General features: G+C 44.9%; 2 protein-coding genes across 27 annotated transcripts in view; both read right to left on the bottom strand.

The window, feature by feature from the left end:
* Nucleotides 1-2,710, bottom strand: part of LOC146400097 (uncharacterized) — a 70,939-nt gene extending 68,229 nt beyond the window's left edge. For 22 of the 26 annotated variants that reach the window (XR_014816163.1, XR_014816171.1, XR_014816164.1 and 19 more), the window contains exon 1: nucleotides 2,545-2,710. Coding sequence is in view for 18 of the 26 variants with exons in the window: in XM_084977530.1 (XP_084833656.1) it covers nucleotides 2,545-2,693 (149 nt within the window). In the remaining 8 variants the exon portion in view is untranslated. Of the gene's footprint in view, nucleotides 1-1,359 lie in introns of all 26 variants that reach the window. The other 4 variants (XM_084977516.1, XM_084977515.1, XM_084977517.1 and 1 more) reach the window with 3 other exon arrangements.
* A 4,879-nt stretch (nucleotides 2,711-7,589) lies between these two features.
* The window catches only part of ZNF398 (zinc finger protein 398), a 28,933-nt gene continuing 9,057 nt past the window's right edge, over nucleotides 7,590-27,465 (bottom strand). The window contains exons 3-6 of the mRNA XM_003130281.7: nucleotides 25,527-25,653; nucleotides 24,871-24,981; nucleotides 14,688-14,801; nucleotides 7,590-12,927 (exon numbers count right to left, since the gene is read on the bottom strand). Of these exons, the coding sequence (XP_003130329.3) occupies nucleotides 11,795-12,927; nucleotides 14,688-14,801; nucleotides 24,871-24,981; nucleotides 25,527-25,653 (1,485 nt within the window). The 3' untranslated portion in view covers nucleotides 7,590-11,794. The remainder of the gene's footprint in view (nucleotides 12,928-14,687; nucleotides 14,802-24,870; nucleotides 24,982-25,526; nucleotides 25,654-27,465) is intronic.

Consider the following 27,465-nt stretch of genomic DNA (forward strand, 5'->3'; position numbering starts at 1 on the left):
CAGCTCCGATTCAACCCCTAGCCTGGGAACTTCCATATGCTGCCGGTGAAGCCCTAAAAAGCAAAAGTAATAATAATAATAAAAATAAAAGATGATGGTGGGGTTGGTCAGTTATGGGAAATTACCAGCAAAACGACAGCATAAAAGGGTAAGACTATTATGTGATATAAATCTTTGCCTTCTCCATTGATGAGAGTTTTTAGAGATCGAGTCATCCCCCTCTCCCTGGTACAGCGGTGGAGACTTCCTTTTACAAAGGGTAACTCTTACTCGGTTTTCAGAGCTTCTTCTGTGCATGCAGTTTCTTTAAAAGAACCATCTTAATCCTTGTACCAAAGAGGCTATCTGGGGGCCACAAATTCTGCTCCCCTTCACAGGTTTGGAGACCGAAGGCTGAAAAATGATCAAACATGGAGTTCCCCTAGTGGTGCAATGTAAACGAATCTGACTAGGAACCATGAGGTTGTGGATTTGATCCCTGGCCTCGATCAGTGGGTAAAGAATCTGGCGTTGCCATGAGCTGTGGTGTAGGTCACAGACACGGGCTCGGATCCCACATTGCTGTGGCTGTGGCGTGGGCCAGCAGCTATAGTTCCAATTGGACCCCTAGCCTGGGAATCTCAATATGCCATGGGTGTAGCCCTAAAAAGCAAAAAAACAAAACAAAACAAAAACAAAAACAAAAAAAAACATCAAACACAACACAGCAACTCCTGGCAGACTTGTCAGAACCAGGTCAAGGACAGAGCGGACCTCTGCAGGGTCCAGCCCACGGTCAGCTCCCACACTCTCCTCCAGGCAAAGCCATACAGGCCTTTCTCAGCATCATGTCTTCGTGAGTTTTTTTGTTTCTGTTTTGTCTTTTTAGGGCTGAACCCATGGCATATGGAGGTTCCCAGGTTAGGGATCCAATCAGAGCTGTAGATGCTGACCTACACCACAGCCACAGCAACACTGGATCTGAGCCGCCTCTGTGACCTATACCACAGCTCATGGCAACACTGGATCCTTAACCCCCTGAGCGAGGCCAGGGATGGACCCTGCATCCCCATGGATACCAGCTGGGTTTGTTAACAGCTGAGCCACAACAGGAATTCCATGTCCTCTTGTTTTATACACAGCTCTGGAGCACTAGCTCTCAAACTCATCTGCACCCTGAGATCCTTATGGACCTTTCAGAAATGAGTGCTGCCTACTCTGCACCCCAGAGACGAGGATGCTGATTTAACCAGGTCAGGACCAGGCTTGGCCGTCAGGAGGCTTCAAAGCTGCTCAGGTGATTCTAATGTGAGGCCAAGTTTGCCCACCGCTGGAAAGAAGGCAAAGTCACCTTTCAATGGCCCCTTCCCTCCATCACACCTGGTGCAAGGGAAATGTGAATCTCTCGTTGTACTTGGTGAAAGATGGCAATACAACATAAAAAATCTTTCCACCCAAGTGGCTGCAGTGTAACATGATGAGGTGTCCCGAGCACACACATCCCCAGCCTGGCTGGCTGGCGCTGAGGTATGAGGTAGGTGGGCCCCTGGGCTGAGAACAGCTGGGACTTGTTAGGTCAAGTAAATTGGGCCTTGCTTCACTTTGACACCTGAAAGAAAAAGTTAATTGAGGAGCTGAGCTCAGTTGGAGTAAAAAGATAAGATGACCACTTCAATCACTCCCGGGGTCAAGGAGATCTCCACAAACACACGTGCGCAGTAAGACTCCTAGGGTCAAAAAAGGGAGGGGGTGCCAGGCTATAAATTTTAAATCCTGATACTATTCCGGCATCCTTTGCTTTGGAATTCATCTTTGCCAAAAGATGCATGCGCCTATTGAGGAGGGTCCTGTGTCCATTCGTGTGTGAAAAAATAAAACAAGATAAGTGGCTAAACTTAAACAAAGGTCCTGGTGTGTGCCTCACCCCCCACCTGAACTCCTCTTTAGGGTGTGTATTACTCTTTGCTTCTGACTTAAACGACTTCTCTGTGCGCTCTAACTGCTGTACTCTGACTCTAAACTTTATACCTGTTTTCGCAGTCTTTGCCTCCTTGAAACATTCTTACTTTCAACAGGGGTCAAGAATCAGGGCAATTATGCGTCTAGCCTCTAGTTAGTCTAGTGCCCAGGATTCCTGGTTTTCAACCAGGCTGCCCAGGTTCAATTCCCGAGCAGAAGACTGAGATCGCTCTCCAAGCCATCACTCACCTCTTTCGTTGAGATCAGCAGGAGTGCCTCCAGCCACCCCTTCGGCGGACTGACGCGCAGGCCAGCCAGCTGGGGTTGGAGACACGGTCGCGGTTGGGCCAGGGTCCCGGGACTGCGCCCCTCCTCCCCCGGCTCCAGCTCCAGCTCCCAGCCTCGCCAAAAGGCAGCCAGGTGGTCTGCCTCCCCGATGCGCCGGCGAGGCCTGCGAGACCGTCTGAAGAGCCTACCAGGCCAGCCTGCCCGTGCCCCGGCCAACCCGGCCTGCATTTCAGCCCAGCGCGGGTGGGCTCCCCAGTCAGCCCCCAGCCCCACCCTGACGGCAGGCGGACAGCCAAGGCGCCAGGCAGGGGCACTTACCTGCATGGGGCGGCATTCCCTCGACCATTTCCCCGCGCAGCGCCGGTCTCCTGGGGCAGAGCCTGCGCCCAGCTCCAGCTCCCGCTGTCCAGCCCCAGACCCTGGATGCCCAGCTGCCGAGATTGTGGCCATGTTGACACAAACTGCATCCTGGGAGCGCTGTTCCCAGCTCGCGGGCCAGGGAGGTTTTTTCTAGGTGCCTTCCCCCTCGCCTGCCCGACAGCTCCATCTACAGCCCAAAGGTGCGAACAATCCCCTTCTGCTGCGCTCCCGCCCCTCCGCCGCCAGCGGGCCAGCCAATGGCCTCAGAGCTCCTGTCCGCTGGGGGTACCGGCGGGGCCACTCCCCCGCCAGGGAAGCCATCGCCGCTTCTAAAGTGGCTCTGTGTGACTGCGCTCGGTTGAGCCCCTCAGTCTGGGATGGCCTACCCTAAAGTCCTAAACAATTCAGGATCCTGAGCCATGGGCTGTTTCTATCAATTCTGTTAATATGTATTGAGCATCCCAAAGGACCTGATCTTTGCAATATGCAAGGGTCTCCAGACAAACTCGTCTCTTTGTTCTGGCCTCTCCTCTTCCCTCATGCCTTTGCAGGTTTCACCTCCCCACCCTTCCCTCTTCCAACCCAAATTTACCTAGACCAACTCCAGGCCTTTGCACTGGTCTGGATAACAGAAAAATGACCTGGGTGGGGTCGGAAGAGGGCTGAGCTATTCTTCCCAAGTAAGATGCCCTGCATTGTAACAACAGCCTCTTCCAGTACCTTCAAATGCTGGTCAACTCACTTTGAAATGTCAGGCCAAGTCGGAGGAGTATCTGGGAGGGGACAAGGTAGGCTGATGGAAAAGGTAAGGGAAGAGGGAAAAGCATTCATTCAGTCCACAGATATTTACTGAGCACCTACCAGGTGCCAAATGCCCCTTAGACAGCAGGTGGGCTTCACAGTTGGATATACCTGGGTTTAAATTCCAAATCACCATTTACTAGCTGTGACTGTGAGCAATTTCACTTCTCTGGGCATCACTTGGTCTTTTCATATATAAATGAAGAAAATAATGCCTATTCCACAATTATAAAATCAAATGAGATAAGAACAGTGCTTGCAGGCACTCAACAAAGGTAATTACCCTCAAAAGGTAAGTCCTTGTAATTATCCTCAAAATAGTGTCTCCTCTATCTTCCTAAATGACTAGTCCCCATCTTGGTGAGACAGAGATCTCCAACGCTTATTATCACTCCGTGTGGAAGCAGACCTGCCAAAGAACCCCCCACCCCAGACTAGTACTCTTTCATTCCACTGCACTTAGTGAAATAAAAGGCATTATCAGCCCAAGTGAGACATGTGCTTAGAGCACCATATTCAGAACGATTGTCAAGTACTTTCTCCATCAGGCCTACTTCCAGGATACAAAATAGGTATCTCACAGAGTTAATACTACCCTCAAGGAGCTTACAGGTTAGCAAAGGTTATGTCCCAGAAGTTAGTGATTTCCTTCCCTATGGTCCCTGGCCATCCCCTGATTCTAAACATCACATCACTATTATCAGGGAACCAGGCAAGTGGAGTCTGAAAAGCTTCAGGTAAATTCATTTCCGCCAGTGAGACACATTTCAGAGCACACATTCTGACCTATACATCGCCAACATCTTCCCTCTTTCCTGGAGGTGGAAGAGAGGCAAGGTTAGTCCCAAGGGCTTAAGCTATCTTTTCAGTAAAAAGCAGTTAAAACTACTCCCCTTTCTAAGCCTTAAACTAATAATGATAATTACCTCCTTTTTTACACAATAAGATACCACACAGGACATCCACTTTATATTACTCCTTCATGGAGGGTGCATTTTCACACAGGCATCACACTTTCACCCCTGGTGGCCAGTTCACTGCCATGAGATATGAGCAAAGCTACAGAATGTGCAGGAAAATGTAAATGCACAGGCTTCAGGGTACCAGCATTATTTTATAACAGCCAACCCTGGCAACCATAGGTCATAGGACACACTAGTGGATATAGCAGATGGGTGATGAATGCAGGGGATAAGGGGACATTTCCCAAAGAAAAACAAGGTTAGGGAAAGGTGGCCACTGTAGCATCACAGGCGATGGACCTATGGACTCCTGTGATCAATGGGCTGATGGGGCTGAGATGCCAGAGCGGGAGAGAACCTTACTGGAAGTGGCATCCAATCGTCACACTTGCTTCTGTGAATCACTGAGTAACTACCAGGGAGTTATCGAACTTATTGGGAACAGAATGAGCAACAGGACGAAGTGGATTCTAGATGTCAAGTATCATTGTTAACAGTTCCTGTGGAGTTCCTGCCTTAGCGCAGTGGGTTAAGAATCCAACTGCAGAGGCTCGAGTCACTTCGGAGGCAGGGGTTCGATCCCCAACCAGTCACAGTGGGTTAAAGGATTCCGAGTTGCTTCATAAGTTGCAGCTGCAACCCAGATTCAACCCCTGGCCCAGGAACTTCCATATGCCATGAGTGTGGCCAGTTTTAAATTTTTTTCTTGTAATGGAAGGACCCAGAGCTGGTCCCTCAGTCTCTCAGGTGGGACTTGACTGCTTATCTCCTCACCCAGGAATTAGACAGCTTCTGCTCTAATGTTATGGACAGGGTATTTGAAGTGATAGATGCTGAAAGAAAAGATATAGGAGAGGCCAAAGGAGAGGGAATTCAAAAATGCCAAAACGTATGCGTTGCGATGGTTGATTTTACATATCAATTTAACTGAGCCAAGAGATGCCCAGTTAGCTGGTAAAAACATCATTTATGGGTATGTCTGTGAGGGTGTTTTCAGAAGAAATTAGTATTTAATCAGAAACTGATTAAAGAAGATCACCCTCACCAAGATTAAAGAAGAGGCATCATCCCATCTATTGAGGGTTTGGATAGAACAGAAAGGCACTGGAAGGACAAGTTTGCTTTCTCCTTGAGCTGGGACATTCATCTCTCTGCCCTTGGACATCAGCAGTGCTCCCGGTTCTTGGGGCCTTGGACTCAGAATGCATTACACCACTGCTGTCCTGGTTTTCCAGCTTGCAGATGGCAGATCATGGGACTTCTTAGCCTCCATAATTGTATGTCTTAATTCCTATGATAAATCTCCTCTTAGGTGTCTCTATATACCATCTTGGCTCTGTTTCTCTGGAGAACTTTGGTACTATTCCCTAAGAATTCCTGGTACCCTCTATGCATTCTGTGTCCTTTCAACAACTACAACCTTTATTTGAGGACGAAAACTTGTAGATTTGCTCTTGTGAAGAGGATTAGCAGACTTGCCCTTCTTAGTATCTCTCCATGCTTCAAGCAGGCTAAAGGATTACAGTGTAATCAGTGGGATAGGGCAAAGAGGTCAGCCTCAGATACTGAAGCCCCCTCACTCAGTGACATGTCCATGGTTACAACTTCCTATCTTTAGGACACTGTCCCCAGTTACACCAACCCCCAAGGAAAGATAACACCTTAGGTCTCCACGTCATTGGCATCCCAAGTATGAGTGAAAATCAGGCAAGATTGCAGGAAAGGGCCAGCGGCAAGAGTAAGGTGACAGAGCACCAAGACTACTTAGAAGAGGCAGAAAGGGTTAATGTGGGGATTATAGTCAAATATTTTGTATTATCAAATTTTAAGGTCAATTTGCTCTTGCTAATGAATTTTTAATATCCTTGCCTTCTTCCCTTATGCGAACATATTAATTCAAATTTAAATGCCCAAACACACACACATACACATACACAAGATCTGCCTCTCTCCCTCTCTGTCTCAGTAACTTCTGGAAGTTTCTGCTTTATACTTATGCAAGTTTGGAGAAAATACCTTTTTCCTTCTGGATTTTATTCTCAGCCTACTTTGAATAGGCATTCCATCACTTTCTTTAAAGTCCTGACCCAGTAGTTGGGTAACGTTCATTGGCTTCTCTTCAGTTCTTAATGACTCTCTGGTATTTCCCTCAATATGTGATTGCTTGGTGACTAAGCTACTCAGAAGTCCTGACACACAGGCACTTGGGGCTTAGAAACCCTTCATGTAGAAGACGTGTTTAAGGTAAATTTTTTTTTTGTCTTTTTGCTATTTCTTGGATAGAAGACATGTTTTATGTTGGTGATAATTGCAGTACATTCTCTTGAATCTTTTCAACAGGCAAGGTTTCAACTTCTAAGTGTGGGCTGATTACTTAAAATGGTCAAAATTCGGAGTTCCCACTGAGGCACAACAGGATTGGCGGTGTCTCTGCAGCCCTAGGATGCAGGTTCGATCCCTGGCCCTGCACAGTGGGTTAAAGGATCCAGTGTGGCCACAGCTGCTGTGTAGGTCACGCTGCAGCTTGACCTGGCCCAGAAACTCCATATGCCATAAAACAAAAGGTCAAAATTCATTCAAAATCAAGTCCAGCTGGGTTGTGCAGAATAACACTTTTTCTAAACACCACAAATCAGGTATTTAAACTGCATGTTGTTAAATCTGAGCTGGTAATGACGTCAGCACAGTCCCTTCTGGTTCTTCAGCAAACTGCTCTTAGAAAGAGGGGCTCACCTCACCACGACGGAGATTAGGGAGATTTGCGGTGCAGGCACTGGTATCATTTCCATCTGTACTCATCCACCTGTCCGAGGTATTCCTTCTGCCATGTCAAAGCATCACTCAATGCGGCAGAATCTGGGGAAAAGCCCAACAAGGAAAACGGACCAGGAAGTAAAATCTTAAATTCTATGATTTTAAGTTGGAAGGGACCTTGCATTACCACCTCGTTCAACCTGCCCACTAGACTTAGAGAAAGGAGATCTACACGACTTAGGTGGCTTGCTCCATACCAAGTAGAACATCCAGCTATGACCAGAGTCATTTTTAACACCTGTGAGGCAGTCTTCCCACTGCACAGTTATCTGTCAAGCACCCACATCCCTGACAGCATGTGGTACCAGGTGGAATACAATATAAGATACAGCCTCAATTCTTGGGTAGCTTAATTTCAGATCAGCTTCAAGATTTTACAGGAAATACTGGGTTTGCCTATAGCAAACACAAAGCCACATAGCCAAATGAGGTTTTACCAGATATTTTATTTGAAATGTAACCTGGCAATCTTAAGAGCATTGCAGCACAGTGCTTTGAGGCCTCTCTGATTTGACTGCATCTCTCTGCATTCTTTAGTGGATGGTGGGTCCTAAAGGGTGAAATAATTGCTTTGAAGAGGCAATTTGACCAAGTTGACAAGCGTCACTGTGTATATGTGTATAGGATTATGGCCAGAGTTACATATTTAAAAAGAACTGTGGAGCAGGGCGAGAAAGAAGGAATGACACCCAAAAAAGTAACAACTTCCTTTTGCAAGATACAGAAACAGCACCTTCTAGGCCCTTTACGCAAGAGACCATGAGCTCTGGCCTACAACAGAGCCGATGAAGCAGAAGTCTCTCAAGGAACCCAGACCCAGGAGAAACAGATTCTTCTTCTCCTGGCAGTAATGGAAACGCCACACTGTGCCGCCATTTGGCCATTCTCAAGTGAGTCTACCAGGCCCGCAGCTCCTGCGCAGGGCTCCTAGGACCTTCCTTCCTGACTGCAGCTTTCAGAACCAAGATGAGCCTGTCACCCAAGGGCAGCCAGTCCAAGGGCGGGCTGGAAACTTCTGCAGCCTGGTATAGAAAGAGGAGCTGGACCAGATCCCACACTCTAGAATCTAAAGAAAAGTCAAGAGAATCAGAGACACATGGTATCATGGCACTCAGAAACTTTGGGAGCCAGAAGATACAGACAAGATAGAGTAAAAGAACAGCAATGGAAGCAAACAATAGTAGGCAAAAGCTAAGCCACTGAGCAACCATGAGCTTCTGCAGCGCAGCCTCAGTTCTCCACACTTTCCCCTCTCCGGTTTGTCCTACACCTTTCCCGAGGGCGGTCACCCTGAAACCTCCGTGTGCCAAGCTCACTCACAGGCTCCCCTAAACCCTGACATCTCTGAGATCAGTATCATTTTATTTTACAGATATGGAAACTAGGCTCATGATGGTTAAATAATGTAAGTTATGTTACTTCTTATGATGTCAGGACTTGAATCTAGGTCTCAGAGGCCATGCACTAAACCACTAGGCTATGCTAATCCACATGACATGTCCTTATAAGGCCTGAGCACTCAGTACCCATCTCCTACCAGTGTGACCTAACGTGAGGATTTTGCTTGAAAGAGCCTGACACTTCCCAAGTCAAAGGACATCCTCCATTTAAAACACTCTGAGAAGACTGCTTCCTTTGTAGAGTGGAGGACAGGGTCAAAGGTATCCACTGAGCACAGAAAGAACATAGCTCTTGGAGGTAACAGAGCTCCTGGTCTGTGAGAAGCTTGAGGGAGACCCATTTTTCCTCGTGGCTTCTGAGCAGCCCTCAGGCAGCTGAGGAGGATGCTTTTCGTTGTCTCAGAAGTGACAATATGGGATGTGGGGGTGGAACAGTGTCCTGCCCTTCCTCAAGAGGAAGTCTGAGCAGAAATTTAGAGTCTCCATCCCATTTGAAATAAACAGATAAAGGAACTTGGGTCCTTCATTTTTTTTTTTTTTAAACCAACAACACTTTTGCTGATTGAGGCAATGAACAGTTTTTACTCCCTAGTAAGCCATAGGGTCTAGTCCTGGTTAAGATAGGCATGGACACCCAAATATTTTAAAATGCTCCAAAAAGAAGGCCGGCAGAGTCCCCCAACAGGAACGCTACAGACTCTTATTAGCAATGAGGTAAGTTATGTTAAGCACTGCTAGGAAATGAAGTAAGGTAACTAAAGCCCAGCTATGGTGTCCCAATAACAAATATCCAACAGAAAAGATGAGTCATTTTCTTTCACTTTCTAGAGAGTCAACTCCAAGTATGTTCATCTTACAGTGACATCAAAAAATCTAGTAAGAAGAGAGTGAAGCTGGTTACTGTCAACAGCTGGAGCCGCTCCAAGGAGATGGTGCCTGTTTACGTGTGATAGGACAGACCCATTAGCCCAGAGGGCACACTGATGAAGAGCACATTCAAGGTTTTCCTCTTCCCTAATGGGTCTGGTCATGATGACCAATCCTCAGGTACTGTTAAATACCCCAGGAGCCCTTGATGGACCCGTTTTCTCCACACACTGGAACCCTTCTGTTGGACTTATTCTTTCCACTGCTCTATTTTACCCACTTTTGAATCTTAAACAAACTCTGAAGACACCACAAAGACACTGCTTTGATTCTCCCCCCATTTTCATTAGGTAGATCAAGATACAAACCAAAGCTGACTTCACACTCAAGTTCCTAGTGGGTCACCAGTGAAGCTAGAATCCTGGGCTTGGGACCCCCGGTACCCCAATTTCCCATGGTTTGGCTCCAAATCCTATAGAAAACTCTTAACCCCAATGTGCCAGGGTTCTGTTTGTCACCTCTCTTGGTCTGTTCTATACCTTTACCTTCAGACTGACTATAGGTTACAAGGTTGACAGTAGAATAGATCACATGCACGTTTCTTAGGACTCCCATGATCCCTGGGGTTGTGAATATCACAGAGCAGATATTTTATAAGTGCAATTATCCTAAACAGCAGCATGTTCAGACAGAGGCTTCCCAGGAGCAAAGCTAGCTGGGGTAACACTTTTTCATAGTGTGGTTACACAGAATTAGGCAGGGTGACGTTTGGGCTGGGTGATGGGGTGGAGAGTGGGTCCTTCCCTTATCATTTCATCAAAATCATGTCTGAACACTCACAGGCCTTATCACAGCCATCTCAGGAGATTCGGGGGAAAGAAGAGGGCACAGAACAAACAACTCTTCTGCCCAAGACTTAGGGCTTCTGCATTCCCTGTCTTCTACCACAGTCTCCAAGCAAGAATGAAACAACAGATCAAATGGATTTCAGTCACATTTCAGCAGGAATGTCTCTGCTTTGATTTTGCTATCTTACTTGGCTTTGCCTGGATAAAAGCTAGAGACAGAGATAGGATTTTTGGCAGGAGAAGGAATGCATCACAAGATTTTTTTTTTTTAATTCTAAGAATTCACCTTTTTTCCCTTCACCAGCCTCATTTTGCAGAGGAAAATCTGAGATCTGTAAAGGGAGATGCAGCCCCAGTGCAAAGCCACTAAGGAGTGGGGCCAGGCTCAGATGCTCCCAGGTAACTGACTGACCCTGACAGAAGGACATGTGGTGGTCAAAGTCCCCAGGAGCAAGGCCAGCAGGAAGAGGCTGTCCTCCTCTGCACTCTCAGGGGTCCCAGAAGCCCCTCAAATTGTCCATCGCCAGGGGGCGAACACTCTACCAGCTCAAGAAAGCTGCATTGTAACTGTCATCTTGCTACAGAGGAAGTAAAAGCTGAGAGTTACTGGCACTTTCTGAAACCCTGTAAAGCTTCTGGAAAGTGCCGTGACCTTTTCCGCTGATGATTGTCAGAATATCAGACACCAGAAATGGAAAAGCCAGCTTACTAGCTTGGAAAAGAAAAGAGTCTGACATAAGTTGATACAAGAAACATAGTTCAGGCACAAATTCTAGGCTGCTCTGTCATTTCTCTGGGATCTCTAGCTTTTAAAGCTGGGGCTGAGAACAGTGCTCCCAATTTTTAACCAGGAGGCCAAAATGATTTCCAGCAGTTTAAATGCCAGTAAAAGCCTGAATGCTTCCAACCAAGCCAGCGAAAGAACTGTTCTCCTTAAGAAGCCTTTGAAGTCAGATTTCTTGCTCACTCAATCTTAAACACAATCATTAGAACAGATCTAGGAGAGCTTGGAAGGCAGTCCTGAGTCCTCATTTCCGGAGAGGCAGTACCTAGCAGACTGTAGTTGCTGGCTGGGAGGAGAAGGAGCTGGGGCCCAGGCTCGAGCACTTTCTTCCAGCCACCACCTTACCATGGAGGAAGTAATGAAAGGCTCAGTTAAATGTTCTCTGCCTCACCGTGGGCTTCAATCCTTGGAGGCTCTTCCAAGCACCTGATTCTACCTGGAGCTCAACCATTATCGACCTATTACCCTGTTTGTGATGGATCACCTGAGGACAAACCTTGCTTTCCAACCTCTCTGCAACATTCTGATAACTTCTGCTTAGGTAATAATTTTGAAAAGATGGGAAAGCTGAGCTTTTTTCCAGGTCTTCCTGGGTTTCAAACGTGGTGCTCTTGTGAAGTTCCAAACACGAGTATGTCTCCAGTCAAGCATACAGGACCCCACATCCATCGATGGGCCAGGCAGTCACTATTGCAGGGGTGGAGGGGCTCCAGGGCTTTCCTCCTGCCAGATTTACAAAACTCCGCCTCCACTCCCTTCCCCATACCACTGATTGGCCTCTAGACCTTCAGTGCTAACCCCCAGGCCGGAGGTGTCCAGCCCAGTTAGGAGGGGCCCCGGGGGGTCCGGTGGCTGTCCCGAGGGGTCGCTATTACCCCCGCAGGCTCCACCGTGGCCTGAGCGCAGGTGGTCCTTGAGCGTCTGCTTGTAGCGGAAGCTGCGGCCACAGGAGGCGCAGGGGTAGGGCCGCTCGCCCGTATGGATGCGCTGGTGCTTCATGAGGTGGTGCTTTCGGATGAAGCTCTTGCCGCAGTGTGCGCAGCTAAAGGGCCGCTCGCCGGTGTGCAGCCGCCGATGGTTGAGCAGGTGCTCCTTGCGCATGAAGCTCTTGCTGCAGTCCGGGCACGGGTAGGGCCGCTCACCTGTGTGGATCATCTGGTGGCGGATCAGGGCCGAGTGGCCATTGAAGTCGATGCCACATTGCGGGCAGGAGAAGGGCCGCTCCTGTGCGTGACCCCGCTGGTGGAGCAGCAGGCTAAGCTTCAGGCTGAAGCTCCGGCCACACTGCGAGCAGCGGAAGGGCCGTTCGCTGGCGTGTGCCCGCCGGTGGCTAGCCAGACGCGCCTGGTCAGCGAAGCGCTTGGGACAGTCAGGGCAAGGGAAGGGGCGCTCAGCGCTGTTGTGGACCCGCAGGTGGTAGGTGAGTCTGGATGGGTGCGTAAAAGTCCGGGCGCAGTGCGGGCAGGTGGGGGGCGTCTCGCCGGCAGGGGACTGCTGGGGCAGGTGCTTAGGGCACTGGGCGCAGGGCCCCGGAGGCTCAGCCGGGGGGCCGCACTCGTGGCTCAGCAGCGTATCCTGGCTGAGGGTCTTGCCGCAGTGGTGGCAGGAGAACACCTGTTCCCCGGCCGGGGGTGGGAGGGGGTAGCTGCCCAGCTGCGTGAAAGTCACCTGTCCCTCTGAGGCTTCGGCCAGGTCAGTGGCTGGACGTCCAAAGGGCGTCATGGGCGCCGGCTGCTGGCTTTTGAAAGCCACATCTGGAAAAGGATCCTTAGCTGCTGCTGCTGGCGGAGAAGAGAAGGGGACAGGAACCTCGGGGCACAAGGACGCTGTGGCAAGGCCCTCAGCTTTGATGACAAGCTCCTCATCTGAAAGAAAAGACTCAGAGTCACATCTGTCAGCTCTCCTGTACCCTGCCCAGCTCCAACAGACTGCCGCGGAGCTCTTCCCTGGCTGGGACAAGAAAGTCTGATGGCTGAGATCATCATCAGAGCATTTACTACTGAACCTCTTCAATGCTCCCAGTTTGGAAAACGACAAATCCTAACATCCATCTCCCCAGCATTACTTTCATTATGTTTCTCCTCGGCTTTGAAACATTCTCTGTTGCCTATTATGACAAGGCCTAAAATCATGCATTTATCTAATCTCATTCCTTTTTATTCTGCCAGGTAAGTCCTTTGCTATAGTTTGCTGTCTCTTTACTTTTCTGAAAAATAAAGGACACATTTCTGCTTATATGGCTCATTCTGCCCTCCTTTTGGAGAATGCATCTCTTCCCATCTTCCCAAATTATACCCAACCACATCACACCAATTTTCTAAGGCCAATTCTAGCTTCGCATCCTTCACTAGGCCTTACCTAAATATCTAAACTAAAACTGATATAATGTTCTCCAAACTTATTTCTTGTATGTGAGTCATCCACCCCATTCACCCTTGACATTCAATAAAAGGCATGCCTAGTGTTGATCTGTGTGTTCCCAATATAAACTTCTTGAGGGAGTTCTCATTGTGGCAGAGTGGAAAAGAACTTGACTAGTATCCATGAGGACACAGGTTCGATCCCTGGCCTCACTCAGTGGGTTAAGGATCCAGCACTGCCATGAGCTGTGGTGTAGGTCACAGAAGCAGCTTGGAGCCAACATTGCTGTGGCTGTGGTGCAGGCCAGCAGCTGCAGCTCCGATTCCACCCTAGCCTGGGAACTTCCATATGCCACAGGTGCGGCCCTAAAAGAGAAAAAAAAAAAGATAAACATTCTTAAAGAGAGAAACTGTCTTATTTTTCTTAATTTTTATTTTCCAGGGTCTAAACACAGAGCGTAGATGATAAACAAGTTGCATAAGTGATCATGTCTCTTCTGACCTTAAGATTCTCTTCTGTTCAGATGGCAAAATACAGATGGTGCTAAATGTCTTAGAAACGGTCTCTTCTATCACTGTTTTTCTGAGGGAGAGCTCCTCACTAACATCCCCATTTGCACCTTTCCAATGACACTGTCATCTCCATTGCTTGTCTCTCCACCCCACCCCCACTTTCACTCTGTCCTTTCTGCATGATCTTTGAATGTTCTCCTGTCTTTCCCCATCCTTACACTTTTGGTCCATCTGTGGCACTTCTTTTTCTTCCCCTGACAATTCTAATTTGTCTTTACACTTAAGAATGTTTTCTCAGGAGTTCCCATCGTGGCGCAGTGGTTAACGAATCTGACTAGCAACCATGAGGGCGGGTTCGATCCCTGGCCTTGCTCAGTGGGTTAAGGATCCAGCGTTGCCGTGAGCTGTGGTGTGGGTTGCAGACGCGGCTCGGATCCCGTGTTGCTGTGGCTCTGGCGTAGGCCGGCGGCTACAGCTCCGATTCAACCCCTAGCCTGGGAACCTCCATATGCCCCAGAAGTGGCCCTAGAAATGGCAAAAAAGACAAAAAAAAAAAAAAAAAAAAAAGTGTTTTCTCAGTTAAAATTTATCTTAGTTGGATTTCAGGTGCACTTCTAACTTACGTGAACATGTCTTTTTTTCCCCCTTTTCCTCAATCATCACCCACTTCCTTGCCTCCACAACCCCACTTCCTCTGTGGTTTCTTCTCAGTGGTCCCTAAATAAGCTGGCTCTGGGCGGTTCAGTACTCACCAGCATAGGTGCCCTTGCACATATCACTCTCCTTGGGCTCCTGTGGGGCACCAACCTGGGTCTCTTCCTCTTGTTTAATCCAAGACAGAATATCCGATGTTGAAATACTGGGGTCTATTTGTAGGGAAAGAAAATGGCCTTTAGGGCTTGACTCAAAAAGTGGAAATAATGTTAGTCTGCTAAATACTACATTTTGCCCAAATATTTATCTCTAATTAACTAAAACAACAAAACAAAACCAGCCTTTAAAAAAAAGGATATAACATCTAAATAATCAGTTCAAAATGAAACCAATTTTTTTTTTTTTTTTTTTGGCTGTGCCCACGGCATATGAAAGTTCCCGGACCAGGAATTGAATCCAAGCTGCAGCTGTAACCTGTGGATCCTTAACCCATGGCACTGGGCCTGAGATCAAACCGACACCATCACAGAAACACCACCAGATCCATAACCCACTGCACCACAGTGGGAATGCCAAAATGAAACCAATTTATGAATTTTTACATGATAGACTCAACTTGATTCAGTATTTTTGGTGGGCCCCTTTCAAAACAAATCAATTTTTTATTTTGGAGATGACACCCTGAAAATCCAAAATCAAGAGTACCTTTCATTTCATTAGCACACTTACTTTCAATGTGTTCTTACCTCTTTCTTTCGCAGCTTTTTTATGAAAAAATGAAGCAGGGAATATTTTCTCCATTTAAGTAGAGAGAACCCACAGAGGTAAAGTAAATTACCATTAAGGAAGTATTTACAGTGAAATACCATATTATCAAAAGATTTGCTTTAAAATACAGCAACACTAACCAAAAACTTTTATAAATGTTAATTTTAAAACATAGGGGATTTCTCATTTTGGCACAGCTGAAACAAATCCAACTAGTATCTATGAGGATGTGTGTTCAATCCCTCCCTTGTTCAGTGGGTTGGGGATCCGGCGTTGCCATGAACTGATGTGTAGGTCGCAGACGCACTCAGATCTGGCATTGCTGTGGCTGTGGTGTAGGCTAGTGGCTATAGCTCCAATTCGACCCCTAGCCTGGGAACTTCCATATGCCACAGGTGCAGACCTAAAAAGCAAACAAACAAACAAACAAAAACACACATGGGAGTTCCCTGGTGGTCTAGGGGTTAGGATATGGCACTTGCACTGCTGAGGCCTGGATTCAATCTCTGATCTAGGAACTGAGAACCCACATCAAGCGGCTGCACACAAAAACAAATACAAAAAAAGACAAATACATTACCAGAATTACAAAGTTAGGTCAGTTTAAACACAGATCTGACTGCTCAGAAATATTTTTCAGGTTTCCAATTCTTGATTCTTTCCATAAGATACTACCTTTGTCTATCAAATGATACATATTTTTGTTTCCTGAACCCTGGATGTGAGGAGAAGAATATTTGCAAGTCCCTCAGGCCATGGGTATTCTTTTGGAAAGAAAAAAAGAATGGCCTCTAAAAGCTTTGCACATAACATGCCTCATTTGATCTGTACAGAAACAGCTGTGCTTGGAGTTCCTGCCATGGCTCAGTGGTAACAAATAAGACTAGTATCCATGAGGATGTGTGTTCAATCTCAGGCCTTGCTCAGTGGGTTAAGGATTTGGTGTTGCCGTAAGCTGTGGTGTAGGTCATGGATGGCCTGGATCCAGCGTTGCTGTGGCTGTGGCATAGGCTGGCAGCTGTAGTTCATATTCAATCCATAACCTAGAAACTTCCATAGGGTAACTTTTTCTTAGGGCAAGTGCAGCCCTAAAAAAAAAAAAAAAAAAAAAAAAAAAGACAAAAAGAAAAACAGATGTAGTTCATATTCAATCCATAACCTAGAAACTTCCATAGGGAAACTTTTTTTTAGGGCAAGTGCGGCCCTAAAAAAAAGACAAAAAGAAAAACAGCTGTGCTTGCTATTCCAGCCAAAGCCTATATATAACCTTTTTTAGCCTAAAAGGACAAGCTCAAACACTGACAGTGTCTCAAGAGTAAATTCAATCTCTCTATAGTGTTTATCAAAAAAGCCTTATAGGCAGGTTATGGTTTTACTTCTAGAAAATGAACAGAAATGTTTTGCTCAATTCCTTTTAAATCAATTAGGGAGTACTGAAATCTAAAGGTGTACCCAAAGCAGAAATAAGAGGCTGGTCAAGACTAAGGCCCAAAAGACTGTTAGTTTATGCAGACAGATGGGAAAATACAGGTTTTAGGGCACATGGCAAGTTGCCTTTCCACCTTCCTATTTTGAACTCTAAGGCAGTAACGTATTAACCACAGTCCAACCTTATCATTTTTTTCTATAAGACTTTATAAACACACACATATACATAGAAAAAAAAAAAAAACAGGCAGGGAGAGACTGGATATAAGGACATGGATCTTTTAAAAGATATCCATAGGATGAACTTTCTATCATCAAAAATATGAGACTTTTGGAGTTCCTGTTGCAGCTCAGAGGTAACAAACCCAACTAGTATCCGTGAGGATGTGGGTTCAATCCCAGGCCCTGCTCAGTGGGTTAGGGATCTGTCATTGCCATGAGCTGCAGTACAGGTCAAAGATGCAGCTCGGATCTGGTGTTGCTGTGGCTGTGGTGTAGTCTGACAGCTGCAGCTCCGATTAGACCCCTAGCCCGGGAACTTCCATGTGCCACAGGTGCTGTGGTAAAAAGAAAAATTAAAAAAAAAATAAAACATAAAATAAAATGCTTAATTGTTTCATTCATCAATTTTCTGAATAATGAGTTAGTGCTCTAGAAGTTCCAAACGTGATTCAAGTGGTTTTGAATGTTTTTGGTTTACCATTATGATAAGCTCCACCCCTTTCTCATTTGCTAATTATAAGTTTGTTTTCTATGTCTGTGAGTTTGTTTTGTAACTTAGTTCAAGTAATTATTCTTTTTATCATTCAATTTGCCGTTTTTGGCCAGCGACAGCTCCTTCAGATCAGCTCTGTCTTTTCACATGATCAAAACATCTAATTTCCTTCATTTCTGGTATGACAGAGTGGACCGTGTTCATCTTATACATTTCCTGCTCCAAGCACACACTCAGTAATCACTCTGAGAAACAGAATTGAGAGACCACAACCTGGAAGACGAGGATGTGAACTGCTAATAGTTTGTCACTGCTTCTAAGTTCTTTCAATGGACAGAGCTATAAAATAACACACCTCTCAGAAAAGTGTTATGAGTTTATATTAATATTTATGATTCACATTTAAGACTACAGGATTTTAATTAAGTCCTTTCATTTTATATTTGTATCTTTTCTCCCTTATCCTAAGAATCTTGGTTCCTAATGACATTAATCTTTCCTTTATCTGAATGTGTATTTCAAAACTATATCAATATTATTAACAAAAATATTAACTCAAGATTTCTTTGTGTTTCTTTTTCTTAGGATATATTCCTCTAGGGATAAACTGTTAAAATATATTTTTTAAATTTTGTATTGAAATATATTTACAATATTGTTTAATTCCTACTATACAGAAAAGTGATTCCCAGTATATATACATATTCTTTTTTGTGTTTTGTCTTTTTAGGGCCACACCACAGCATATGGAGGTTCCCAGGCTAGGGGTCAAATCAGAGCTGTAGCTGCTGGCCTATGCCATAACCACAGCAATGCCAGATCCAAGCCACATCTGTGACCTACACCACAGCTCATGGCAACACCGGATCCTTAACCCAGTGAGCAAAACCAGGGATCAAAGCTGCGTCCTCATGTGTAATAGTCAGATTCGTTTCCTCTGAGCCACAATGGGAACTCCAGGTACACATATATATTCTTTTTCATATTCTTTTCCATTATGGTTTACCACAGGATATTGAACATAGTTCTTTGTGCTATACAATAGGACCTTATTGTTTATCCACTCTACATATACTAGTTTGCATCTGCTTATCCCAAACTCCCAATCCTTCCCTCCATCACCCTCTTGGCTACCACAAGACTGTTCTCTGTGAGTCTGTTTCTATTTCACAGATAAGTTCATCTGTGTCATATTTTAGACCAAATACAAGTGATATCATATGGTACTTGTCTTTCTCTTTCTGACTTAACTTCATTTAATATGATAATCTCTAGGTCTATCTACATTGCTGCTAATAGCATTATGTCATTCTTATTTATGGCTGAGTAGTACTCCATTGTGGGTGTGGGTGTGTGGGTGTGTGTGTGTGTGTGTGTGTGTGTGTGTGTACGAACACAACATCTTCTTTATTCATGCTTCTGTCGATAAAGACATTTAGGTTGTTTCCATGTCATGGTTATTATGAACAGTGCTACTACGAACACAGGGGTGCACCTATCTTTTTAAATTATAGTTTTATCTGAATATATTCCCAGGAGTGGGATTGCTGGATCATATAGCAACTCTATTTTTAGTTGTTTTTTGTTTCTTTTTTTAGAGCTGCATCTGCGGCATATGGAAGTTCTCAGGCTAGGGGTCGAATTGGAGCTGTAGCCACTGGCCTACACCACAGCCACAGCAACACCAGATCCGAGCTGCATCTGCAACCTATACCACAGCTCATAACAACACCAGATCCTTAACCCACTGAGCAAGGCCAGGGATTGAGCCCTCATTCTAAAGGATACCAGTCAGATTCATTAACCACTGAGCCACAATAGGAACTCCTATTTTCAGTTTTTTGAGGAAACACCATACTATTTCCCATAGTAGCTGCACCAATTTACATTCATACCAACAGTGAGGGTGGGTTCCCTTTTCTCTACACCTTCTCTAGCATTTGTTATTGGTAGACTTTTTAATGATGGCCATTCTGACCAATGTGAAGTGGTACCTCATCGCAGTTTTGATTTGCATATCATATTTTAACATCATTTGAGAGAAATCCACTATATGTATTTATGTCAGCAACATGATATATAGTCTAGTTATTTCAGAATGTTTTTATTTCATTTTTTAAGTTATTTAAAATATTTAGAAGTCTTCAAAATCAAAACTATAAAATAAGGTACAATCAGAAAGGTCTGGCTTCCATCTCTAATCTCTCTCTCCCTGTATAGGTAGCCATTCTTGTTGGTTTTGTTTTAATCTTTTATTGTTTCTTTGTGAAAATATAAGCAAACAGGTATACATCTTTATCTTTTCCTTCTGTATGTAGCATACTACACAAACTGTTCTGTGCTCTGTGATTTTTCACTTAACAATATATTCTGGACATCTGTCCATAGCAGTATACAGAGCTCTTTCTCATTCCTTTTTGTAGCTGTGCCATTGTTTATTCAAGAGTCTCCTAATGATGGGCATTTGGATTCTTTCCAATCTTTTGTTAGAATATTAGTCAGCAGCCAACCATAAACTCTATGGAGAGCTGAAATAATAAGACAGTTCTCCAGAAATGTGAGTGGCCACTGTTATCACAGCCATGGGCTCAGTATGTCTTTCCTGAACCTGGTGAACCTCAGGAAGTAACCCTTCTTTTTTGGCTACACCCATGGCATATGGAAGTTCCTGAGTGAGGGATCAAATCCAAGCCACAGCTGCAGCATATGCCACAGCAGTAGCAACACCAGAGCCTTAACATGCTGTGCCAATGGTAACCATTCTGTTTGAATAATAATGATAATGTTCCTCTGGTCATTTAACTATCTCAGTACAACGAAGTACATATTTATTTATTAAATAATTGGGTCTTAGCACTGTTGTCACTGACAACATGTAATATGGTTGTGCCTACACTTGGTGGGAGTGGTAGAAGGATATAGCTGAGGTCCCTCTGGAGGATCTGGAGTACTGGAAGGCTAAGGCGGTCTGATGCAGTCACCCGCCTGGTGATAGTAGGGCAACTGCTGGCCCAGTTACCACAAGAGCACTCAGCGTACATTCCTCGCAGGCCTGAGGAATCCCAAAAGTGGACACTTAAAAAGACAAAAATGAAAGGAAAATCATTGGCTCATGCAAGCAGTAGGCTGTGGAGAAAGCCAGAAAAGAGAGAAAAACTGAATACTGATCAGGTAAGAGAAAGCTGCTAAATGCTGAGGTTTTAGGTCTGAGAGGTAGTTAAAATAGAAATGCTGATCACAGGAAAATATAAAATTGTAATGTCTACACTGGCTGAATGCTATTTTAATGACAAGGAAATCTTTTTTTTGGGGGGGGCCTTTTTTTTTTAAGGGCTGCATATGGAGGTTCCCAGGGTAGGGGTCTAATCAGAGCTGTAGCTTCCAGCCTATACCACAGCACAGCAACTTGGGATCTGAGCCGCATCTGCCACCTACACCACAGCTCACAGCAAAGCCGGATCCTTAACCCACTGAGCGAGGCCAGGGATCTAACCTGCATCCTCATGAATACTAGCCGGGTTCTTTACTGCTGAGCCACAACAGGAACTCTGAGGAAATCTTACTGTGTGTTTAAGTGTATGTTTTAAACAGGTAAGGGCCCACATTGTCTGAAAAGAAGCTGGAACCTTGAGTTTGTGATGTGTATAAAGGTATTATGAACTAAGTTGGATAAAATTGGTGCTGAGATCTGAATTCCTTTTTAATGAAAATATAGTTGATTTGCAATGCCGTGCCAATTTCTGCTGTACAGCAAAATGACTCAGTCATATGTATATACACTTTTTTAAATATTATTTTCCATCATGGTCTATCCCAGCCAAGATTTGAATTCTTTTTTTTTTTTTTTTTTTTTGTCTTTTTTTTTAGCTATTTCTTGGGCCGCTTCTGCGGCATGTGAAGGTTCCCAGGCTAGGGGTCGAATCGGAGCTGTAGCCACTGGCCTACGCCAGAGCCACAGCAACGCGGGATCCGAGCCACGTCTGCAACCTACACCACAGCTCATGGCAACACCGGATCGTTAACCCACTGAGCAAGGGCAGGGACTGAACCCGCAACCTCATGGTTCCTAGTCGGATTCGTTAACCACTGCGCCACAACGGGAACTCCCAAGATTTGAATTCTTAAGCAGACAATAAAAACACCTGGCACATGAAAGTACCATTGGTAAAGAGAGAAAAACGTTTTTTACAACGTTTGTGAAACAGGTATGGAACTGTAACATAGTAGGTGAATGTGTTGGATACTAGTGTAATAAGTTACAACTTCTAAGTTTTATTTCCAAGATAATTCTTGTCTGCAAACGGACTAAAATAAAAGGAATATATTGGGCTGTGCCTTAGTTTCCAATTTTGTTTAAGAAAAGGTAGCCTTGCTTGACAAGAGTGAACGATGAGTGATAAAGGAGATGAGGGTGATGCAACTGAGACAATGATGATCAAGGAGTCTCCCCAGCACTATCGGGCTTGGGAATGAATTTATTTCACTTTTAGGGCATTCTAGGATCTTGGCTCTAGTCCACAGCTTCCAAGCTAGAAGAAGGGCTAGATAAAGGTTTTGATAATTATTCCACCTGAACTTCTTAGTTAAGGCTTTTCTCCAAAGAATCCCAAAAAACTGGAGTTCAATATTAAAACTATTGCTGACCAAGTAATGGCCACACGCACAGAGCTGGTCCACATTTGGGCCCTAGTAATAACGTTAAAGAAGAATCTCAGGGAGTTCCTGTCGTGGCGCAGTGGTTAACGAATCCGACTAGGAACCATAAGGTTGCGGGTTCAGTCCCTGCCCTTGCTCAGTGGGTTAACGATCCGGCGTTGCCGTGAGCTGTGGTGTAGGTTGCAGACGTGGCTCGGATCCCGCGTTGCTGTGGCTCTGGCGTAGGCCAGTGGCTACAGCTCCGATTAGACCCCTAGCCTGGGAACCTCCATATGCCGCGGGAGCGGCCCAAAGAAATAGCAAAAAGACAAAAAAAAAAAAAAAAGAAGAAAAAGAAGAACTTCAGGAGTTCCGGCTGTGGTGCAGCAGCTTAAGGATTGGGAGTTGTCTCTGTAGGAGCTCAGACCACCTCAAATGTGCAGCTTCCATCCTCTAGCAGGCACAGTGGGTTAAGCATCCAGCCTTGCTGCAGCTGCAGCTCACATTCAATCCCTGGCCTGAAACTTCCATATGCCGTGGGTAGGGCCAAAAAAAGAATTTCAGAAAATCTCAGGTGTGTATTTTTTGTATTCTCCCATTCACAACTAACTTCTACCAATTGTAAACAATCTTATCTAAGATACTAGGTTTCAATGACTATTCTCTAGGAGGAATAATTTCTCTTTTCCTTCATCAGATTCACATGATGTTGATGGAGATAAAGTATAAAATTAATCCCAAGATATTTGGACATAAAAAGGAGAAGGTGCCACATGGTACCATTACTATCCCCAAGTCTATTTATTCTACCTATGTATATTTTTATTTAATTATAATGCACAATTCTTCCTAAAGCTCTAGAATGAAATATAATAATAAATTATGGGTTTTATTTTAGAAAACTGTTTCTAAAAGCATATCTATATTTTAATATAAACACACTGGTCTAACAACAAATTACAAGTTGTGTTAAAATTAATTTTAAAAAGATGATGTTAAAGAAGAGAGAAACTGCTTGCTCAAAAAAAGTTTTGATTCTTTTTTTCTAAAAGAACAAGCTGGGAAAAATGATATAAATAGTTAGAGTTAAAAATAACCTCTGAATCGGAGTTCCTGTAGTAGCACAGCAGAAATGAATCTGACTAGGAACAATGAGGTTGTGGGTTCGGTCCCTGGCCTCACTCAGTGGGTTAAGGATCTGGGGTTGCCATGAGCTGTGGTGTAAGTCACAGATATGGCTAGGATCAGGCGTTGCTGTGGCTGTGGTGTAAGCCGGCAGCTGTAGCTCTGATTAGACCCCGAGCCTGGGAACCTCCATATGCCATGGGTATGGCCCTAGAAAGAAAAAAAAAAATCTGTGAAAAAGACATTAGTTCTGTCGCTAAAGCGGTCCAGCATTAGTGTGGAACAGTCTATTATGCACCTCAATGGCCAGATGGTTTAATACTATTCTCTACTGAAAGGAACCAGGATTTTTTTTTTTAATGTGTCAGGAGAAGGAAAATCTAATACAGGCCTGTATTAGCACAGCAGACTGAGACAGCCTATTCTGAGAAAGCCTGCTTGCAAGGTTGGCACTTGGCTGGCAAATAGTTCCCTGTGCTGACATCAAACTTTGCTCATTGTTAAGAGTGCCTCACGGTGCCTAAATTTTTTGTACAGTGGGGCTCATGCTGAACATCCACTTTCCTTCTGGGAGTCTGGGATCTTGGTACATGCCAGACACAGGGTGCCTATGTGACGAGCCCAGGACACTGAGTGTCCAGCAAGCAGGCTTCTCTGGGAGACAGCACTCTGCACGTGTTGTCACAGCTCATGCTGGAGGAATCGTGTCCTATGGGACTCTACTGAAAGGGGACTCTACTGAAAGGGGACTCTACTGAAAGGGGACTCTGGAATCCTGCCCCTGGTTTTCTCTAGACTTTGTCCTGAACACCTTTTATCTTTGCTGATTCCTCTTTGTGTCTTTCTGCTGTAATAAATCTCAGCCCTGAGTTCCCACTGTGGCTCCGTGTTAACAAACTTGACTAGCATCCAGGAGGATCTGGGTTTGATCCCCAGGCTTGCTTAGTGGGCTAAGGATCTGGCATTGCCATGAGCTGTGGTATAGGTTGCAGACACCTCTCGGATCCAGCCTTGCTGTGGCTGTGGTGTAGGCTGGCAGCTGCAGCTCTGATTCTACCCCTAGCCTGGGAACTTCCATATGCCACAGGTGCAGCCTTTAAAAAAAACTCAGCCCTGGAGTTCCCGTCATGGCGCAGTGGTTAACGAATCCAACTAGGAACCATGAGGTGGCGGGTTTGATCACTGGCCTTGCTCAGTGGGTTGGGGATCCAGCGTTGCTGTGGGCCGTGGTGTAGGTTGCAGACGCAGCTCAGACCCTGCATTGCTGTGGCCCTGGCATAGGCTTGGCAGCTGCAGCTCTGATTGGACCCCTAGCCTGGGAACCTCCATATGCCGCGAGTGCGGCCCTAAAAAAGACAAAAAAAAAAAAAAAAAAAAAAAAAAAAACTCAGCTCTGAGCATGACTATATGCCAGGTCCTGTGTGTCCTCCTAGCCAATTACTGAGCCAAGGAGTAGTCTTAGAAACTCTCCTGTAATAAATTATATGGAAAGAATATCCATACGTATAACTGAATCACTTTGCTGTATAGCCCTGCTTACCTTAGTTCTGAGCCATCGTCTCTGATCAGGACAGGGAGACAAGGAATGGAGAATCTCTTCTCCCACTTACCTTCACTGGGATCTGTGGGAATCTCACTTTCCTCTGGCCCTGCCTGGTCCTCTGTCTGGCCTCCTTCTGGCTGGATCTGAGATAAGACATCAGGTTGATTCATGGCATAATCTAAGAGAGGAAAATGGGAAAGAGGGGATGACAAAGAGATAAATGAGAATGACAACTAATGGCCATCAAAGCTGAAATGAAGGCTCTGAGGTCCAGAGTCCCAAGGAATTCCTCTGAGTCTAAATCAATTCTCCCCATCCACTCACCTCCAACTATGTATGGAACCTACTAGGAAGACAGGTAAGAGGAGAGGTGAGGTGTGGGAAAGGTACACGTGCTACATGAGCACCGTCTCCCTGCTTCCATCGGCTAAGAGTGCATGTGTCTGCAGGAGGGGCAAGGCCCATTCGAAGTGAAGGATACCATGGAAACCACCATGGCTGGCACACCCATAACCCCGAACTGCCTCCTCTCTCTCATGATTTGGCAGAAGGAGAGATCATGATTTCCTATTTTGCAGGGGTGAACTGGAGTTTTTGGCTTGGAACCAGGATCTGAAGTGTGTGAGGGCAAAGTGGAACTGAGGACCTTGGAAGACAGGGGACCAATCTAAGACCGCTTGGAGCTTCTGTCACTTCCTTCAAAAGGTGCCAACTTAGCCTCACCCATGGAGATGAGAGACTCGTAGTTGCCCTTCATGATATTCTTGTAAAGTTCTTTTTGCCATTCTTCTAATTTTTCCCACTCTGGGGTGGAGAAGTAGATGGATATGTCATCAAATGTCACAGGCACCTGAAATCACAATACACTGGGGTTAGTTTCTCCCACTGCAATTCAATCATTCAAGAGCTCTCTACTAAGTGCCTGCTAGTCACCAAAAAAACCCTATGTGAGGTACTGAAAGGATACAGGCAAAACTTAAGATGCAGATCTGACCCCAAGACTTGATAATGTTTTCATTGTGATATACTTCAGGGCTATGAGTTTTAGGAGGGTGGAGGACATTGCTTATAAAGAGTCACTCAATACAAAGCAGTATTTAATTCACAGAACACAACATGTTGTGACTATCCACCAAGTACAAGGCTTATCATAGGCACCAAGAATATATACACGATTTCTGCTTAAAAGGAGCATGTGATTATATTCAAATTAATGACATGGACAAGAAATTTTGAAGATAGAGCTGGAATGGGGCTGGAATGGGTTTAGAAAAAAATGGGACTTTGGCTAGTCCTAAAAGACAGGTAGGTTATAAAAAGGCCAAATGAGAATGAGAAAAACATTTAAGCATGGAAAATTGGAGAATGCATTCAGAGAACAATTATGGATTCAACCTAGCTGGGAGTTGGAGGGAACAGTTATATACAGAACAGAATCGCCCCACCTTCCAGCATGGCTTCATATAAAGCTAGGAGCTTATCCATAGGCAAAAACTGGAATGTTTTTCTATAAATAAGTACAAGAGTTGCCTGGGGAATTAAGGTACCAAGTGTGGGCACTATCCCCTACTGTAAAGCTTTTCTTTCTGCCATCCTCATAATAATGGCTAGCTCTTCCGTTTCCCACCCAACAGCTTTTCTTATTAAATATGAGCTAACTTCTAAGTATCAGTGACCATTTAGAGAAATCTGGCTGCATGATCAAAAAAGACTAAAATAAAAGGAGGGGAAAATGACTGTGGAAAAAACAGAAATCGATTTTTTAAAGCCTTAATTAGTAATTCCATAAAGATTTCAGAGATATTAATCCATAAAATAAAAAGAGGATGCTATAGAAAAAGCAAAGTCAGAAACATGAAAGACTCCTGTTAACTAATACATATACATGTACTTTTCCCCAAAAAATTAAAAATTCAATAAAAAGGTACTCATCTTCATAAACTTAACATACCCTTTAAAATTCAAAGATCTACACAGTTCTATGAGGCAATTAATTTTCTCCCGAATTTCATTTGTGTCATCTTTTTTCTTCCCCAAGCAGAAATTTTGTTCCTTTGGAGCTAGAACCATAGATTACTCATTTTACATCCTGCTCAGCATCTAAAATCAGCAGTAACAATGATGAATTCTTAAACGCTAGGATATCAGGGAAGTCCTCAACAGTTAATTTTTACCTAACCTCACTACACAAAAGATTTGTGATAGCTTACAAGGAAACACATATGATAAAACAATGACAAAAATAAAGGATCAGGATGGCCTTCTGGTTCAAGATTGTGTACTAAACGCACATGAACGTCCCAGCCACCCAGGGTTCCACTGAATTGACAGTAAATAAAATCAGGAAGGACGAAATAACAGCACCAAGAATGAGAAGGAGCCCATCAGTAGATCAGAATTTCTGATGAGTTTCTCAATGACCCAGAGGATGCGCCTGTGCTGGGGTCTGAGGGGACAAGGACGCTACACCTCGGACAACACACAGGAAAGGACTGAGGTGAGGAATCCAGAGAATGCCAAGCTCAGAGCTGGCAGAGACACTGAGTAGGAGTAAAAGTGGTTATAAATTGCAGTTTGAAGGTCTATCTTTGGAACAGTAAGGGCCCCCTCCCTTGTCCTCATCAGGCCTGTAAAGCAGCATTTACCCCAAAGGTGAAACCCA

This window comes from Sus scrofa, chromosome 9, assembly GCF_054392235.1.
Source record: "Sus scrofa isolate SSC_HxYL_T2T_F1_AM1 chromosome 9, Sscrofa_HxYL_maternal_Yorkshire_Landrace_v2.0, whole genome shotgun sequence".
NCBI classification, from domain to species: Eukaryota; Metazoa; Chordata; class Mammalia; order Artiodactyla; family Suidae; genus Sus; species Sus scrofa.